Source organism: Macaca fascicularis, chromosome 14 (genome assembly GCF_037993035.2).
Source record: "Macaca fascicularis isolate 582-1 chromosome 14, T2T-MFA8v1.1".
NCBI classification, from domain to species: domain Eukaryota; kingdom Metazoa; phylum Chordata; class Mammalia; order Primates; family Cercopithecidae; genus Macaca; species Macaca fascicularis.
The window spans coordinates 129,288,050-129,306,010 of record NC_088388.1 but is presented as its reverse complement, the minus strand read 5'-3'; the positions used below and the strand labels follow the sequence as shown (position 1 = coordinate 129,306,010).

The window sequence follows — 17,961 nt, the reverse complement described above, 5'->3', positions numbered from 1 at the left end:
ATGAATAGAAGTGGTTGATTGTCCATCCATGACCAACACAGCTATGTCAGTCTTAACTGAGGTGGGTGAAGGGGAGGCCTCAACAGCCTTGAACCTCAGCTTCTGACCATGTCACTTTGAAAAAAATGCAGGAACAGATAAAGAATAGTGTTGAACCACTTTCTAAGTTTCCAGCTGAACTCCAGATTTGGTATACCTCCCCCTCAGAGTAATTGACTCATTTTTGAAAGTAAGACAAAGGGAAAATTTTTCATTGAAATAAGAACAGTTAGTCAGTCAACCGTTTCTTGAGCACCAAGCCCTGTGGGAAATATTTTTTTAAGTACAAGACACAGAACTCTTAGAGCTTATAATTTAGTTGAAGAAGTAAAGCTATAAACACCTTTAAAAAGCAATTGTTCCAGAACTACCTGCCAAAGGAGGTCTATGGAGAAGGAGAGCACTTCCAGCTGTGGTGGTCAAGGATTTCATGGAGGAGGTGGGGTTGAAAAAGGTCTTGCCGGAAGCAGACTTGAGACTTGTTCTTCAGGCAAGGCGAGAAGAGGCCCTTGTTAGTGAGAGAACTGTTACGAACAAAGGGCAGATGTAGGAAATCCCTAAGACAGTCATGAAGACTTGAAGTCCAGGGGATATGGCTAGGGAGGATAGAGAGAAGAATTTGTATAAAGATCGCCAGACCCTTAGTTCTAAAGGCTGTGTGTACATGTTACCAAGAAGGTTATGATGCTTCCCATCAGAGGAGAGCTGTGAAGGTGTAGGTGCAGCCTTGCCCAGAGACCAAGGCCCTTTTAGTGTTCTCTTCTGTAAAACCGCTTGTACAGTAGGTGGCACATAGTGAACACTCAGTAAATAACACGATTCTTATTGTTACCCATTCTTCAAATTCTGTTATCCCAGGTTGTTGAATTGGCTTGGTTTCCATTACAAGAATCAGTGCTGACTTTGTCCTGTTCTGATAGCTTATGTAACTGATGGTATCTTTGTCTGTTTGGGCTGCTATAACAAAATACCGTAAACTGAATGGCTTATAAACAACAGAAATTTGTTTCTCACAGTTCTAAAGGCCAGGAGGTTCAAGATCAAAGTACCAGCAGAATTGGTGTCTGCTGAGGGCCCTTTTCCTGGTTCATAGACAGCTGTCTTCTCCCTGTGTCCTCATATGGCAAAAGGGGTGAGAAGTCTCTCTCAGGTTTCATATTATAAGGGCATTTACCTTTGCCCCCATGACCTGATCACCTCCCCAAAGGCCCCACCTCCTCCTACCATCACCTTGAGGGTTAGGATTTTGACATACAAATCTGCAGGGGAACATAAACAGTCAGTCCGCTGCCTTACTATTTCCTTTCCTTTAGCTTTATCTAAGCTTTCGTCTCTCTTCTACCACAGGTGGCTAGAGGTGCAGGTAGCTAATTTAACAAGTCCACAGCGCTGGGTGCAGTACCTCAGGCTTCTTCAGGAGTCCATCTGGCCTGGTGGAGTTTTGCCTAAGTTTCCACGGCCTGTAAGGACCCAGGAGCAGAAACTGGCTGCTGAGAAACAGGCTTTGCAGAGCCTGATGGGAGTCCTCCCAGGTAAGTGGACCAATGAGATCAATTATACCAGTCACAGTTCCCTTCCATTCTGCTTTGCCACCATTACCCCTCCACCTTTTCCTGTTTGTAAAAGGGCCCTGCATGTGGCTACATTCAAAACTCTGTTGACCCATCATTTCTCAGGCTAATAGGAAAATGAACAGGGCTGCATTTCTTTTATCCCTTGCTCAGCTGATGCCAAGGGAATGGAAAAGAACTCTATGGCTGCACCCTAAATACTAGGTGACAATCCTGCAGATATTTAGATTAATAACTTTCTACCTGCAGGCAGGTCTGGGGAAGTCTGCCTGCAGGGACAGGTCTCAGAGCCATTTCCAGGAGATGAAGACTTCAGATTCTCTGACAATTCATAGCATTCTGGGACCAAGGAAGAAAATCACACATCCCACAGAAGCTCCAACTTAATAAATTGCAGCCATTGAGTATGGTACATGGCCTTTAGCAATAAGTAAAAACAAAATCTGAGAGGGTTGTTTTTCCTTGCGTTGTATTTTTAGAGGGCCAGGAAGGCAGTTTGTTGCCTGTGACTGTGATAACTAGGAAACAGTTGTGAACTTAGCTCTGGACAATCAATTTTATTTACCCTTATCATTATAACTGTGTTTACCAACCTAAACTGTTACATTGGAAGGAGTACCTGCATTTGAGTGACAGGTTACAAAATAATTTTTGAAGCCCATTCTTATGTAGACACCTAACTTAAGAAACAAATTTTTCTCAGGTTTTCCCTGTTTTGTGAGGATTTTAGTTTGGCTGTGTGGTTTAGAGGTATGCCCGAAATACCGAACCTATGTAAAAACGGCAGAGATCCTGGGGAGAGACTGTCCTTAGAATCTAAAACTTCAGTGGTAACACACACATTCCATCTGTTTTTTCCTCCTCAGATCTCGTAGTAGAAATTCTTGGGGTGAACAAATGCCAGGTGAGCTGGGGTCTAGTCTTGGAGTCACTACAACAACCGCTTATCAACAGGTAAGTGGAAAAATGTTATTCCAACATCAGCATAGTTAAAGCCGTCTCTGATCTTAGAGGTATCCAAGGTTTCTGAGTGAAAAGCCCACATTCCGAAGAATAGGATTGTAGTCTTTACTTGGTCTGGGCACTGACTACAGAGTTTGATGTCCAGATCCACACACTAAGTAAAACCTACACCATCAGGCTTCCGAGCAGATCTTCATGTGCTAGGAAGTCACTCTTGGACAAACCACCATTTGTGTTTGGAAGAACCCTATGCAGGCCCCCACATGAGCTGCTGAAAATGACCTCTTATCCTCCAGGCTTGTTCAGCATACTTGCTCAGTGCTCTTTCCAACATCTGCCAGCCGCTGTGAATGCTCCAAGAGCATACCCTGGCCTGTGTGTCATAGACCACGTAAAGATGTTCACCATAAGCCCCTGGCGTCATAGCAAAGCTGTGATTCATGTCAGGACCAGGAGTTGTCTTTGCTTCATATCAGGTAGACAAGATAGTAAGGTTGGAATTTCATAAAGGGACCAGAAATGCTGGGTGAGGAGTCCTAGAATAATCCAGAAGAGGTAGATTCCATCCTGTGGGCTGTTACTCTTCTGGAAGTATTGAGTAATCTTACATTCAAACCCTACCCCAAAGCAGACTGTGTTTGTTAACTTCCTCAAGGATCCTGGCTTTGCCTCACTGCCTGTAAGGCAGCCTATAAATTTAAGGTAATTAATTATGAGAAACAGCAATAGTCAGGAGTTCTGAAAGTGTCTAGGAACCTGATATCTCAAGGATTTGTTATCACAGTTCCTCAGCGCAGTGCTAATGTAACTACGTAAAGAGAAATGGAATTTTATAAAACTTAGTCTTATGTAAAACTAGTCTTATATAAAACTGTTCTTGCCTTTATTAGGGCCAGAGGCTTTATTAGTTCAAAAAACATTAATTTCTTAGCAGAAGTTTCATCAAGCTATTGAAGTTTAGCATATCGGTGATGGGGGAGGAGAAAATAAATGTCATAAACAGGATCTTGTGTTTCCTCACTGAGCCAAACCGTAAGTTTTTTGCCCATTTGTTTCAGGCATTTGATTTACTGTCTTGGGGACATCATCCTGGAATTCTTGGATCTCAGTGCCTCTGTTGAGAAGTCTGCTGCTACCACCTCTGCCTCAGATACCCCAGGCAACTCCAAGAGGATGGGTGTCTCCTCTTAGCTGGTTATTCACGCATTCTTCCCAGTTCAGGGAAGTAGAGTTACTCAGCACCAAAGACCAGTCAGGAAGCCTGTGCCCTCTACAGCTAAGAAGGCCTAAGTTCTCAGTGGCTCACTTCTCTCCCACTTCTCCATTTGTAGCAGGTGGAAGGGGTATATGTGTCCCAGTTGCATGCACATTTATTTCCATGTTTCTTTTGGAACATTGGGATTGTTCCAAATGTGAGTAGATCCTGTTTCCTTTAGGAAAAGAAGCTGTGAGGTAGAGGAATGAGCCCCTTTTGCTTCTCTTTTTGCCATCCTCCCTGAGATTGTTTGCCAGAATCCTGGCCCTGTGCACACATGTGCTTAATCCACCAGCACACAAGCTCTGGATAGAACAGGAAAAAAACCGTGGCCAGATTTCCTTGGAGGAGAAAACAACCTTCTGAGCTCTCTGTTCCTAACCGGAAACTAAAAATTCATTCAGGGCCATTCTCACAAACCAGACTCCTGGGTCTAATCTAGTTTCCCAACAGTTCCAGAAGAAGGAGGAGGGAAGAAAATTTTTCAAGGAACTTCTTGCTCATGTGTTGCTGTTTCCCAACACATCAGCCTTATGGAAGATGTCATGAGGCTGCTTCCCTGGGAGGCTACACTTCTCCTTTCCAGAAGACTTCAAAGCTGACTGCCAAAGCTTCTGGTAAATCCACCCCACCCTTCACACCCTTTCCTGAAAGGCATTTGTACCACACATTTCATTTATTGGCTTTTCTCCCAACCCCCTGCCCTAGAGCAGTGGAGTTTTTGAATTGGTGACCCTCTCTATATCTTCAGCAAAATTGCATGACAAGCTGCATATTCAGCTTCAGTTTTTCCAAGGAGAAGGTAAAGCACTTGCCTCCTGTCTTAAGAATGCAGAAAGAATAGGACTAGCAAGCCTGGGGGATGAAACCTCCCTTTATAAGTCTTTGACAGAGAACTTTTATTATTCTGAACAGATAAGATTAGCAAACTTACAAGGAATAGCTTCTTATTTCCCGTTCCTTATGGTTATAATTAGTCTTTTAACAACACCAGCATGAAGGCAAAGGTGTTTTGTCAGACTGCAACATCTATTAGCAAGGCAAAGCAATTGGGAATTGCTGGAGAAGGATAAACGGTGATGGAAAAGGATGCAGACAGTCACAGGGAAGTGCTGTATATTAAACACATGTGAATAGCTGGCAAAAAGGTGTCAAGGATGTCACTGGGAGCCCTTTGGCTTCACACTTGCCTGTTAGCGCCTTGCTTTCACTGAATTACCAGAGCCTGCCACTTGAAGGAAGGTCTTGGAGTTAGACTGATGAGAAGGCAATGGGGTGTCAAAAACAAGTATCAAAGTTCTCTTAGATTCTGAAGTAGGTGATGAGCACACAAAGTGGTTTGTGAGAGAAACTTGTAAAATCTTTTTACTTTTTTGCTCCTCTGGAGGCTTTTAACCCTAAATTGTGTCTGATTTATTTGGGAGGCTTAGGTGTGCAATTCTTGCCCAAAGGCAAGGAGATGAATGAGATGTCTCATGGCTCCTTCTAGCCTTAAAAGTTGACCATTACAGTGACTTTATGGCTCCAAAGTTCTTGAAGCATCTCCAGCCCTAGACTTTGACAGGACAAGGTTGCTCAGCATCTCTACCTTCCATGAGTACCTACAGGAGTCCAGCCAATGTATTAGAGCTGATCATTCAGCTCCTTCAGTGAGGGCTAAGATCCTATTCTCGATGGGCATAGGGGGCAGCCCTGTTTTATGCCACTTTTCTCTCCCCATACCTTCCTTTCATGTGTACTTAGCCACCTGTGTTGCTTTGAATCTGCTGCCAGTTCTGGCTCAAATGTGGCACAAAATCAGTACATCAGACACACCATGAAATCCCTGTGGCTGTAAATTCTAAGGAATCTTTTGACACTTCCAGCCCAAAGAACTTATTTTTATTTCATATTATATAAGAGTCCCCACCTCTACTCCATGTATCCCAAAAAGATAAGCTGTCCTCAGATCCTCCTTCTACCCAGGAGGGAAATAATGGATATTGCCAAGGGAACAATCAAAACTTTGAAAATGACCTGCCAATTTTGGGTAGCAGGTTCAGACAACAAGAGAGTAACAACTGGTAGAGAGCCACAGGTTCTGGAAAAGATGCTCCCAGCTGGCAGGGTGAGAAAAGGCAGGGAAGAATTGGGCCTGTGCTAATCCAGGAAGGTTGTTTTGTTTGCTTGTTTCTTGTATTTACTCGTGACTAAATTTTATTCATTTAAGTCAGAATTTTGATATTTGAAATAAGACTGCTTTCCCTTTTCTTAATATCTATAAAAAAGACGAGGCAGGGATGCTGTGTTCTTTCTGTCCAATTCTAAATGTGATCCTTGCCATTGATTATTTGAATTCAAGAAAGCTGTACTTTTTCATCACATGTAACTCACAGTTTCATTTTCACATTTTTGGATTAGACTTAATAAAACCTAAATGGAAAGTAAATTCCTAAACCTGAGCCTAGGAGCATGTATAAGTTTTAAAAACAATACAGGCTACTCCTATTTCCATTTTGGAAATTTCCAGTTTACAAGGTGATTTTCTTATTGTTGTAAAGAAACACATAATGTGAGATCTGCCCTCTTAAGTGTACAGAACATTATTTGTTTATTTTGAGATAGTACATTATTAACTAGAAGCAGCACACTATTTTGTAGCAGACTGCTACAGGTTTTTCATCTTGCATAACTAAAAGTTTATACCCATTGAACAGCATCTCCTCATTTCCCCTCCCACCAACTTCTGGCAGTCACTATTCTACTTTCTGCTTCTGTGAGTTTGACGACGCCTCATATAAGTGGAATCATGCAGTGTTTGTCGTCCTTTGACTGACTTATTTCACTTAGCATAATGTCTTCCAGGTTCATCTGTGTTATAACATGTGACAGAATTTTGTTTTTAAGGCTGAAAACCTTCCATTGTATGGCTATGCCACATTTTCTTTGTTCATTCATTGAGGGACATTTGGGTTGGCTCCACGCCTTGGTTATTAAGAATAATGCTGCAGTGAACATGGGAGTATGAATATTTCTTTGAGGCCCTGCTTTTAATTATTTTAGATAAATACCCAGAAGTAGGATTGCTGGATCATATATCATTCTGTTTTTAATTTTTTGAAGACCTTCATACTGTTTTCCATACTGACTAGACCATTTTACATTCCCACCAACAATGTACAAGGGTTCCAATTTCTTCACATCCCATCCAACACTTGTAATGTTTTGTTTTTTTCATAATGGCATCTTAAAAGGTATTAGGTGATATTAGTATCTCGTGGTTTTGATTTACATAGCCTGGAACATTTTTTAGTCTTCCTGTGTCCTACCCAGGTTATTCATTTCCAGCTACTGCTCTTCCTTTGCTCTTAGCACCCAACACCAATTGTTAGGTCCTGGATGAAGTAAAAATATGTGTAACTATGGTGCCTGGCTATATGAATCAGGATGCTCTGGACAGGAATGAAATTATGAGGAAAATTTATTTTCTTTCATAACATTAGTATGTGAGTAGGTAAGCCCAGGAGTTTGGTGATTCAGCAACTCTGAGACCTCTTAAGGGGCCTGAATTCTTTCCATCTTTCTTCCTTGCCATTAATTAGGTCAGCTCTGTTCTCAGACTGCCTGCCTTCCTGGTGCTGTAGTTTCAGGCATCACTCCCAGAGATAACATTCATAAAAGAACAGGAGCATCTCTTCTGTGTTTTCTTCTAAGGAATGAAGGAACCACTTCCCAGAAGTCCTTCAAGAATCCTCTTCTAGGCCGGGCACAGTGGCTCACACCTACAATCTCAACACTTTGGGAGGCCAAGGTAGGGGGATTGTTTGAGGGCAGGAGTTGAAGACCAGCCTGGAACACATCAAGACCCTGTCTCTACAAAAAATATAAAAAATGAGTGGGGCATGGTGGCTCTCACCTGTGGTTCCATCTGCTAGGGAGGCTGAGGCAGGAGGATCACTTGAGCCCAGGAATTTGAGGCTGCAGTTAGCTATGATCACACCATTGCATTCTTGCCTAAGTGACAGAGTGAGACCCCAAATCAAAGAAAAAAAAAAAAAACTCTTAAATGACTCATTGGCTAGAACTACCCACCTCATGCCAATCCACTGACACTGAGAATGGCATTGTGATTGGCTTTCAATAGTATTTGCCCCCAGAGATGAGGTCATCTTCCGTGAAGGTCAGATATCTACAGAAATAATTGATGGTAGCAAGAAAGAAGCAGAGAATGGGTGTTAATAGACAGTGTCTGCTCTAGGGATGGGTCATTCTACCAACATTCAGCAAATCCTCTGTCTACTCTCAAAATGCCTGGTACCAGCTAATAGTTAACGTTTTCTGAGAGCATTACTTAGAGTTTACATATGTTCACTTATTTAACCCACAAATCAACCTTTAAAGGTAGGTTCTGATGTAGTGGGTTGATGCAAAAGTCATTGCAGTTTTGCCATTTTAATGCAATTACTTTTACACCAATCTAATATATCCCCATTTTATAAATGGGGAACATGAGGCACAGAGTGGTTATGTCTTACCCACAGTCATTTGCAAGGGAGTGATAGAGCCTAGATACAAATCATGTCAGTCTGCCTCTGAGCCTACATGTATAGCCACTATACTAAACTGCCGTCTGCCTTACAAAGCAGAACAAGACCAGGTTCTCACTTTCAAGGAGTCTACAGTCTAGTATAGGAGCCAGCAAACTTTCTCTGTAAAGGTCTGGAGACTACATGTTAGGTTTTGCAGCAGTGTGGTCTCCATTGTAACTACTCAGCTTTTCCATTGTAGTATAAAAACAGTCGTAGACAAGTCATAAACAAGTGTGGCTGTGTTCCAGTAAAACTTGATTTACAAAAATAGTCAGCTGACCAGATTTGTCTCATGAAGCATAGTTTGTGGACCTGAGGTCTAGTGAGTTAGAATACTGCTTACCAAATTTTAATGTTTGTGTGATTCACGTAGGATCAGTTTAAAATGCAAATTTTGATTCAATACGTCCGGAGTAAGGCCTAGTAAAAGTGTAAGTGCTATGCTCTAAAAATGTCGAGAGCATGATTATCACCCTCCTCTGCTGTTTGAGGGGTAGGGAGCATTTGGAGATGCCTTGTTGCAGGAACCCATTCAGCCAAGCTGTCCTGGCAAACCATACCTCCCACAGCTCCCTCCACACCGGCTGTTTGTCCAATCTAACTTTGCACCGGAGCAAGATGTGTTTTCCCAAGATGAGGAGAGGAAGGTTAGCCCACGCTGCTGGATGTGGAAGGGAATGGGAACCAGGGAAAGAATGGTAACTGGGGAGGAAGGGAAACCATGATACTTTTGTAGTTGAAGGCCTAACTGGGCGCGCTTTGCCATAACTTGGCCCCTCTGCCTCCTTTCCACTGGAAGTGCCAGAAATCGCAGGGCAGCAGTCGCTCACCTGCCTTTGTAGACAAGAAAATGAAACCATCAAAGGGTGAATTTCAGCTAGCCTATTGCCATCACTCTTTTATGGTATAAAGGATGAGAGAGGCGGTGAGGGAGACATTGCCCCAAACGTGATGTCCACATCCTAAGACTTGCCTGATATTTCATGTTACACAAAGACAACATTGACTGGTTTAAGAGAAAAAAAAAAAAAAAAGGAAATCCAGAAGAATGTTTTAATTATCAAGCATGAAACAAGTGAAAATCATCAGAATCTTTTTCCTTCTGTGACTTGGTGGCAACAGTCTGTAAAGCCAAGGCCACCGTGAAGTGGTAGGGGAAATTTGGGCACCCACAGTCACCTTGGCAGACACACGATGCTATTTTCAGACTTGTGGAGCCTTTGCACTGCCTCCCTGTCATCCTCACCTGTCTCTGGTCTGAAAGTCCATTTTAACTCTGCTTTCTTGGAGGCAGAAACAAGCATGTGACAGGCTGCAGAGAATTACTCCTGGCTCTGATGTCTCTTCACCAGCTTGACAAAACCTGGTTTCTCCACCTGTCTTTACTCTCTAAGCCTTACCTGCAAGCGCGTCCATGAAAGCCACCACCGCACCATCTCTGGGATGCAGAAGGTTAGGAGGGAAGAATTAAAAAAACAAAACGAAGGTAACAGTATCAAGATCCAAACTTAGAAAACATTTCTTGAAGTGACATTATCTGCTCCTTTTAACCCCATCCCTTTGTCACCAGTGTTTGTTTAGGAAGTATAAGCTAATTTTAATATTAAAATGTTGTAGTGATTAAGAAGGTAAGTTTGTGAATAATGTATGAGTCATCCACACTTTTGTCTTTTTTCCCACCTTATGTTCCATGCTGCACCCTGTTACAAGCAGAGTTGACTGTGATTACTTCCAGAAACTTTGATTAACCCATGAGAGTAAAGACCTAGCTCGATAAACACAGAAGTCCCTGATTGCAGACAAAAGGACTCAGATATCAACAAAAGCAATGATTTGTTTATACTGTGTTCAACTGGATGTGGTGACTTGTGAGCATAGGTAATCAGCCCTTTTGCCCGCACCCCTGGGTGAAGAATCATTCTACTCCTGAAACTATCAAAAAGATTAACCATGAATGTTGATATGAAATACCTGCTTTTCATGCCTTGACACTAAGGAGAATAGACCTTATTAAGGAAGGAAAAACACTTTTGGAGTTTACCTCCTTTACACATGCAGCTTGCATAGAATCCAAATTCAGTGAGCTGACGGCAGGCCAGTTCCTTGCCACTTTATAAAGTTGACCCTCTGTTATCTATAAATGCAAGTGGCTTATTCAAGAATAGCAAGGGCAGCTTTCATTAAGGACTTGTGCATCTCTAGGAGAATCATATGGGCTTGGTTGGCAATAGAACATTTTCTTGGGGACAGAATGTATTATAGATGATTTAGGCAGGAGGTTAGATGAGAAAGTTCCACAAAAATCTAGGGATTTTTTATTCTGCCCAAACCACCATGTTCCTTCCTGCTTTCATTTTTTTTGTTCATGCCCTTCCTTCCACGTGGTAGATTACCTGCTCTCCTCCGGCTGGGCAGGTAGGCTACCTCTGCCCATAAGGACCAATTCAAGTTCCCTTTTCAAGAAGCACTGTCTTATTGCACCAGCCAAAACTCTCCACACTTTCTTTTTAGTTATTTACACTGCCTCTCTAGTAAATGTGCATGTATATGAAGTCCTCAGTAAGAGATTATAATTCTTGAAGGGCAACAAACATAACTTTTATCTTTTTTAGTCCTATTATGTCCTTATGCCCCCCAACTATATGTATATACCTAGTGCATGATAGGTACAAAATAAATATTAAAGTTTACTTAATTAAAGATTGTTTATTTAAGAGGCAAAATTTGTGAATAAGTCTGGATCTTGATACTGTTCCTTTCATTTCGTTTATTCCTTTCTCCCGACCTTCCACATCCCAAAGATAGTGTGCTGGTGACTTTTATGGAAATGCTTGCAGGTAAGGCTTGAAGGGTGAAGATACGTGGAGAAACCACTGTAAACCTCTTTGAGATTAACCACTTATTTCAGTGGAGGGCACTGGCTAATTTGTACCAGACCTGCCCCAGACAGTTTTGTACATCTTGCATGTGGGTGGGGACCCAAAAAGTTTCCTTTTCAGTGAATCTATTTGGATGAGACAAAGAAATCTGTTGCTCAAATGTTTTCATCAGAGGCTACCCCCTGTTCAGGTGTGTACCCTGCATCCATGTGGGTTTGTGGATGGCATATGACATTTGCAGCGCCAGAGCTCATCGCCACAGATCAAAGGGAAGTAAGCATGCATATGTGGATGCAGCAGGAATAGCTGCGGTCTTTCTGCTGAAGAGCAGGGTTATATACCTCCTATTCGAAATCTGGAGAGGACTGAGGCAAGAGCTTGTATTGAAACACAAGCAAGCTCCACGTATGGTTTTGGACATGGAAGAAAGAGTACTCTTGGGGTGGAATGACTTAAGTGTTTAATAGGATTAGGATTTCTGTGGATTTTTCCCAAGTGATAGAAATTTTCTTCATCTAGCAGGCAGCCTCACCCAATTACATCTCTATGTTCATTTCTGAAACTCCTTTGTTAAAAACAAAACTAAATAGCAACAGAGAAGAAACTTTCTCAAAAAACTCTTATATCTGTCATTTCTCCTGTTCTCACAGAACTTCAAAATTGCTTTTTCTTTATTCCTTTTTTTTTTTCTATATCAGCTCATCAGTCTTTGTAGGTGACTTGGCTACCCCACTAATCTAATTGTCTTTTTGATAGTTTAATCAATATGGACACCAACTTAAGGCCATATGTGAGCCTTAAATGCATCATATTCCCTGTACTTGATTCCACAATTGATATTGTGTGAGGGAAGTTGGCCAAATATTCTCTTCTGTGAAGTCAGAATAACCACCGACCCTAAGAATCAACATTTTGACCAATTCTTTATATGTTGCAAACTATTCACACAACTAGAAAGTTTAGCCATTCACATCTCTTCCCCTGGTTTTAAGTCCCAGCTTCTGAGACTCAGAAAGTTTAGTCCCTTGAACTTTCTGTGGAAAATCTGTTGTAAAAACAGTTCAGATATTGGAAAATATAAAATAGCCCCCAGAGATCCTGATAAAGCTTCCTCTCCCCAAATCCCTCTACAGGTTTATCCATGAGAAAGTTTCTGAAAACTGATGAGAAAATACTGAGTAATTAATGCTGAAATGGGAAAGATGGTAAGTAAAAGCAAAAACCTGTTGATGGCATCTGTTCATATAGTTCCATGTGCCTTTTTACTCACCTGCACTGATAGGCAATGTAATGAAGTTTCCTTTTCAAACATAAAATGTAATTAAACAAAGCTTATCTTAAATTGGCTGGACCCACACAACTTGATTGAGACGTAAACAGCTGTCTTCATTTTGAAGCACCTACACTAGTCAAGCTTCTTTCTAACCTGCCCTTAGCGTTTGCCTGTTGGTCTGTCTTCCCTACTGGACTGTTAATCCCTTGGAGGCAGATTGTCTTGTTTCCCAGAGTTTTTCCAGCATATACCATGGCAGACAATTTTCTCCTTATCTACTCTATCTCGTAAGCCTCATCTAGTGCCTCCATCCTCGGGTGCATAACCTAGTGACAGGCATGTAACAGATTTTGCCTGCAAGTGGTTGCTGAGCCATAAATGAAGTTGGCAACCTTCTTGTGGCAGTGAGTAACATATTTCTTTCCTCCCGATAGGCTTGGAATCCTCATCCCCATCTGGCAATTTTCTATCTTTTCTACACTCACAGTGGAGCCCACACCCCTCACAACCCCCTTGACTAAACCAGATGACAGCAAGAATGCCTAGTTCCAAGTGAGCAAGGGTGAAGCCTTAGGCTCTTGTCTCCTCCAGACCTCCTCTCTGCTGTGAAAATATACTGGGGGTGGGGGGTGGGGGAGTACTTAACCTCAAACTGAGAAAAAGGATGTCCTGAGCAAGTTTCATAGCATAGCAGCTCCCATCTGAAATGTGAAGCTTTGAAGGCCTGTTGCTACAGTAACCAGCTAGCTCCTGACTCCAATGCCTGTCTAATCTAAGGTGGAAATGTCCCAGAAACAGACCCCAGGCTGGCAGCTCTTAACTATGACCCATCTCATAAGCACATATCCAGCTGTAGCCTCTTGGTTGCCAGGGTGAAGGGGCCTCCGTATCGCCACAGGAAAAAAATCTGATGAATTCTGGGCTCAGAAAGGGTGTTGTTTTTTTTCCACTAACAGACTCTGCAACCCAGTCCCTGGTGAAAGGGCTCCACACCCACCCGTTTTGTGTGTATAATGCTGAGCTAAAGTGGGAAGGAGCAGTAACACCAAAGGAGGCTAATTCTCTTCCTGTCAGTAGGAGTCTGTGCCCCCAGTACGTGAAAAGGGAAGGCATGAAAAGGGAAAAATCAGCCTTCTGGAAGCACCTTCTTACCACAAGAAAAAGGTGATTCAGAGTATCTTTGAGACTCAGCCAGATTGTGTCTAACTCTTCAGGCAATAGGAAGGCAGAGATGGAGCCATTTCAGAGAAGAGATTTTTTTTTTTTAATCATTTTGTTCTTTGGAATTGTCACAGGATTATGATGTGGGTTCTCATAAAAATTTCCCTCACCCGAAACCCACCCAAAAGAAAGGCAGTGAAATGGGGAGGAACACACATTTGCCTGGCCTCAGAAGAACTGCCTTGTAGTCATGGGTTCTGGTGATCTCGGACCAATCTCTTCACTTCCCTGGACCTCAGTTTCTTCCGTACAAAGAAGTTGAACTGGATCATAGAAAAGTCGCTGTCCAGCTTGGTAATATCAGATAGGGAGCGGAAGCTGTCTCTTAGTGCATGGCCAGATTCCGGAACAACGATGATGGTCTCCATGTTTCTCCTAAAAATGAATCTCATCTCAGTAGAGATTTCTTCCACCTCATTTGGGTCTCAATTTAAGGAAGGAAGAAAGGAAAGAAACCTTGGGATTCTCTTCTTGAAAGGAATATACTTGACTTTCTCTAGGCTTCTAGGATAAAAACTTCCTATCCTTCATTTTTCCTCTTTAAACCTGCCAAAATCAAGTTGACTAAAGATACTATAGAGATATGTAAAAGAAGCTGCATCCTTAAATTTTCATGGAGTCCAAGAGCCTGCTCACCACCAGTTAGCCTTTCCCAGGATGGTGGTGGCACTGATCATCCAAGTCACACTCTTATGTTCATGTCCCACAGCGTTTCCCATCAGGCATCTCATTTCATCTTTTCATCATTGCTCTGAGGAACAGACTTCACACATGTATAGGACTTTTTATATCACAAAGTATTTCATTTCCAATGTCTTATTTAGATCTTGACAATCACTGTTTAAGGTAATTTGGCAAGTTATTAATACTCATGTCCTCATTTTGCTGAAGAGGAAACTGAAATGCAGAGAATTTGTCTTCTGCCCAAGATCACTCGCCCAGTTTATTGGGAGGCAGCAGCACAGGGATTAAGAACATGGGCTATGCTGACAACCAACCAGGTAGAATCCCAGCTCTGCCAGTAGTTAGCTCTGTGTCCTTAGGAAAGTTATTTCACACTTCTGTGGCTTAGTTTTTCTTGTCCATTAAATGCTCATAAGAGTAGTGCTTTCCTCACAGAGATTGGGTGGGCAAGGGAGCTAAATGAGCTAATATATTTAAGAACAACCTCTAGCACACAGTGCATGATAAATGTCATTATTATTAGCAAAGCCAGGACCTGGGTCTTCCAACTTCTAGCTCAGTGGCATTTCTGCTGCCCTACACCAGGACTATCCTTTGTATACAGGTGTGAACCTAAAGCCTTCAGTGCTTCAATGAAAAGTTCACCCAAGGTCTTTCTGTTCAGTAAGTCTAGAGCTAAGGGCTCCTGGCACTCTGTTCAGTCCTTTTGCTGTTAAACCACGCTGCCCTCCGTTGCTTTCGGCAGAATGTCAAACCTTACGTTTTTAAAATTTATAAACCAAGCACTCTTATTTAATATCACTGACGGCCTGAAGGCAGACGCTCCCACTCTTCTGGGGAAGGGGGTCTTCTAATCTGCCATCTTAAGGAGAGAAAATGGCTTGATTGGGTAACTCACTGCAGTGGGCACATATTTATTACTGTCTCCCAGCCTTTTCTCATGCTGTTTGTCCACTGGAATTACCACTAGTGCCAGGCCATTTGAATATTTGACCATTTGTCTTAGAGTTCTCTGAGTACAAATCTTGTTTTCCATACCTTTATTAGGTACTTTTTAAGAATGAAGACTATGTTGTATGTTGGTTTGTACTCTCTCCTGCACATCAAAAATGCTTCGTAAATAGATATACAAATGTTTCTTGATTCATAAATTGATTGACTGTTTGATGCACTAATGGTCACCTCTAAGTGGTTAACAGTTGTCTCTTCCCATCTCTTAGTTACAAGTTTCAGATGATCAAAGAATGCCTAGGTGGCATTCAACAGTACAGTGCCTCAGTAAAGGTAGAAGTTTTAGGAGCTGTACGTGCAAGAGTGAAAGAAGTTCTGTCTGCACCCAGAGGAGGTCGTTTGCTACAAAGCCTCAGAACCTGGCTTCTGCCTTGTCAACCTGCATGCTGTGTGCATGGAAAAACAGGCCTGAGCCAGGGCTTACCCTGTCACCCAAAGTCCACTCCATGTAGTGTGCCTGAACCAAACATGACCTTGTTCTACAGTTAAAAACAAGTGAAAGTCATCTGCTGGGGTCACTTGGTAATAAAGTCCTGCGACAGAAGGGGCTCTGCTTAAAGGGCAGCTCAAATCCAGGCATTAAAATAACCTAAATGGTGTCGTTTTCTGATCAAATTCCTTTCCCTGTCGGGTTTGTGATTTTTGAGCCTGAGAATGTCCCTCGCAGCTCAGGTTTCTCTGCTGTCACACTGATCTCAGGCCTGGAATGCAAGCACTGGCCATTGAGGTCTGATGTAACTATGTCACAATCCCAAAATGGAGAGACATTATCTCATAGATGGTGCAGCAGTCGGGCACCAGTGTGTGGCTGGCAGGCACAGCTCAGAATGCAGCCCTGGGCATATTCCACATCCACAGTTCTCAGTGGACACAGGGTCTGATGCCCCAGGCTCCAAGCCGTGCTCCAGTAAGTTAGGGTCTTGCACATCTTCATGCTCAGGAGTAGGGACAGGAAGACAGAGGCTGGGATGGAGATGGGCTTACTTCTGGGCCAGTCCAGTTGGTTTTCAGAAAGGTGATTCCTGGTCACAGGGCCCTTGAGCACCTGGAGGGCTTAGGCAGAGTGCAGACAGCAGCCATTCACATGAGAAGGCTCCACCCTGGAGGCAGCGCTGGAAGCCATCCTTCCTTAACTGGGCCTCTGGGGCAGGTGGGGCCTAGTGGCCTGTGAGGTAAACAGCCCTTTCAGCGCTTAGAGAATGAGACCTCAAGGGGAAACCATTAACCCTTTCCTAGAGTAATAGCATCAAAGTCCTAACCAAGTTGATCATGAAATCTCATTTGAATTCAGAGGAGCACCTTCTTATCCAGCCTTGAGGAATCAGGCCACTTCCTTCCTTCTTGATTAGCCTCTTCACACCCCTTATTTCCCATGGCTTTTCTGTGAGATGCTTTTGTTCCAACCAAGCCATTGCCAATTAGGCCATGCCCACCCCTGCCGACTCCCTCTGCTCGCTCTTTCCTTGCCTAAACAGTCTGCCTCTCTCATTTTGCCTGGTCCTTTGCTCAAGGTCCACATTAAACTCCCCCTGCTCGCCCAGGCATCTCTGAGTGCCTGAGTCCCCATTTCTGGAGCTCCTTCAGAACCAGTATCTGCGCCATGCATTGGATTCTTGGCACACACCTCCTTCCACCATCAGTACCTTCTCTTGTGTAGATGAGTGCGTGTCCCTTAGGAGTGTCCTCTAGCACAGACTGTGTTTTATCTTTGGGTACTCCCAGAGCCTAGCAATGAGCCTTGCACACAACACTGACTCTTGAGAATGCTCTTAAACTCTGAAGGCATCTTAGAATCAAAACCTAAGACCACATCCAGGAATACAGCCTCGTTCCCCCGTCTCCCAGTGTCCTTACACACCAAGCACATGCCTGAATGTGAAGCCTCTCATTTGCTCTTTCCTCTACCTGGCATGGTTCACTCCCCTACTCCAGTGTCTCTACACAAATGCCACCTTCTCAGGCTTTCCTGACCACCCTGTCTAAAAAATAGCATTCCTTATCCTGTAATGCCTATCCTGCTGATTTTTCTTCATAGCACTTACTATTGATTTATTTTCTGTTGTTATACTATATTACATTACGCTACATTTAATTGTTTTAATTGACAAAACTGTATAGATTTATTGGGTACAACATGACATTTTGATATATGTATACATTATGGAATGGCTAAATCAAGTTATTTAACATATGTTTTATCTCACATCATTTTTTGTGGTGAGAACACTTAAAATCTCTCTGAGCAATTTTCAAATATACAATATATTGTTAACTGTAATCACCATGTTGTACAATAGGTCTCTTGAACTTATTCCTCCTGTCGAACTGAAATTTTGTGTCCTTTGACCAGCATCTCCCCAATCCTCCAACCCTTCAGCCTGTCAGCCACCGTTTTACTCGGTGGTTCTGTGAATCCAGCTCTTTAGAGTTCACATTTAAGTGAGACCATGCAGTGTTTGTCTTTCTGTGCCTGGCTTACATCACTTCAGGTTACACT

The 17,961-nt window shown here is 42.7% G+C and overlaps 1 protein-coding gene across 9 annotated transcripts in view; it reads left to right on the top strand.

The window, feature by feature from the left end:
- Positions 1–17,739, top strand: part of SNX19 (sorting nexin 19) — a 51,910-nt gene extending 34,171 nt beyond the window's left edge. For 2 of the 9 annotated variants that reach the window (XM_065529239.2, XM_005580184.5), the window contains 4 exons: positions 1,387–1,571; positions 2,477–2,564; positions 3,632–11,233; positions 12,409–17,739. In XM_065529239.2, the coding sequence (XP_065385311.1) occupies positions 1,387–1,571; positions 2,477–2,564; positions 3,632–3,764 (406 nt within the window). In that variant the 3' untranslated portion in view covers positions 3,765–11,233; positions 12,409–17,739. Of the gene's footprint in view, positions 1–1,386; positions 1,572–2,476; positions 2,565–3,631; positions 11,234–12,408 lie in introns of those variants that run through there. The other 7 variants (XM_074015653.1, XM_074015652.1, XM_074015650.1 and 4 more) reach the window with 7 other exon arrangements.
- Positions 17,740–17,961: the final 222 nt, after the last annotated feature.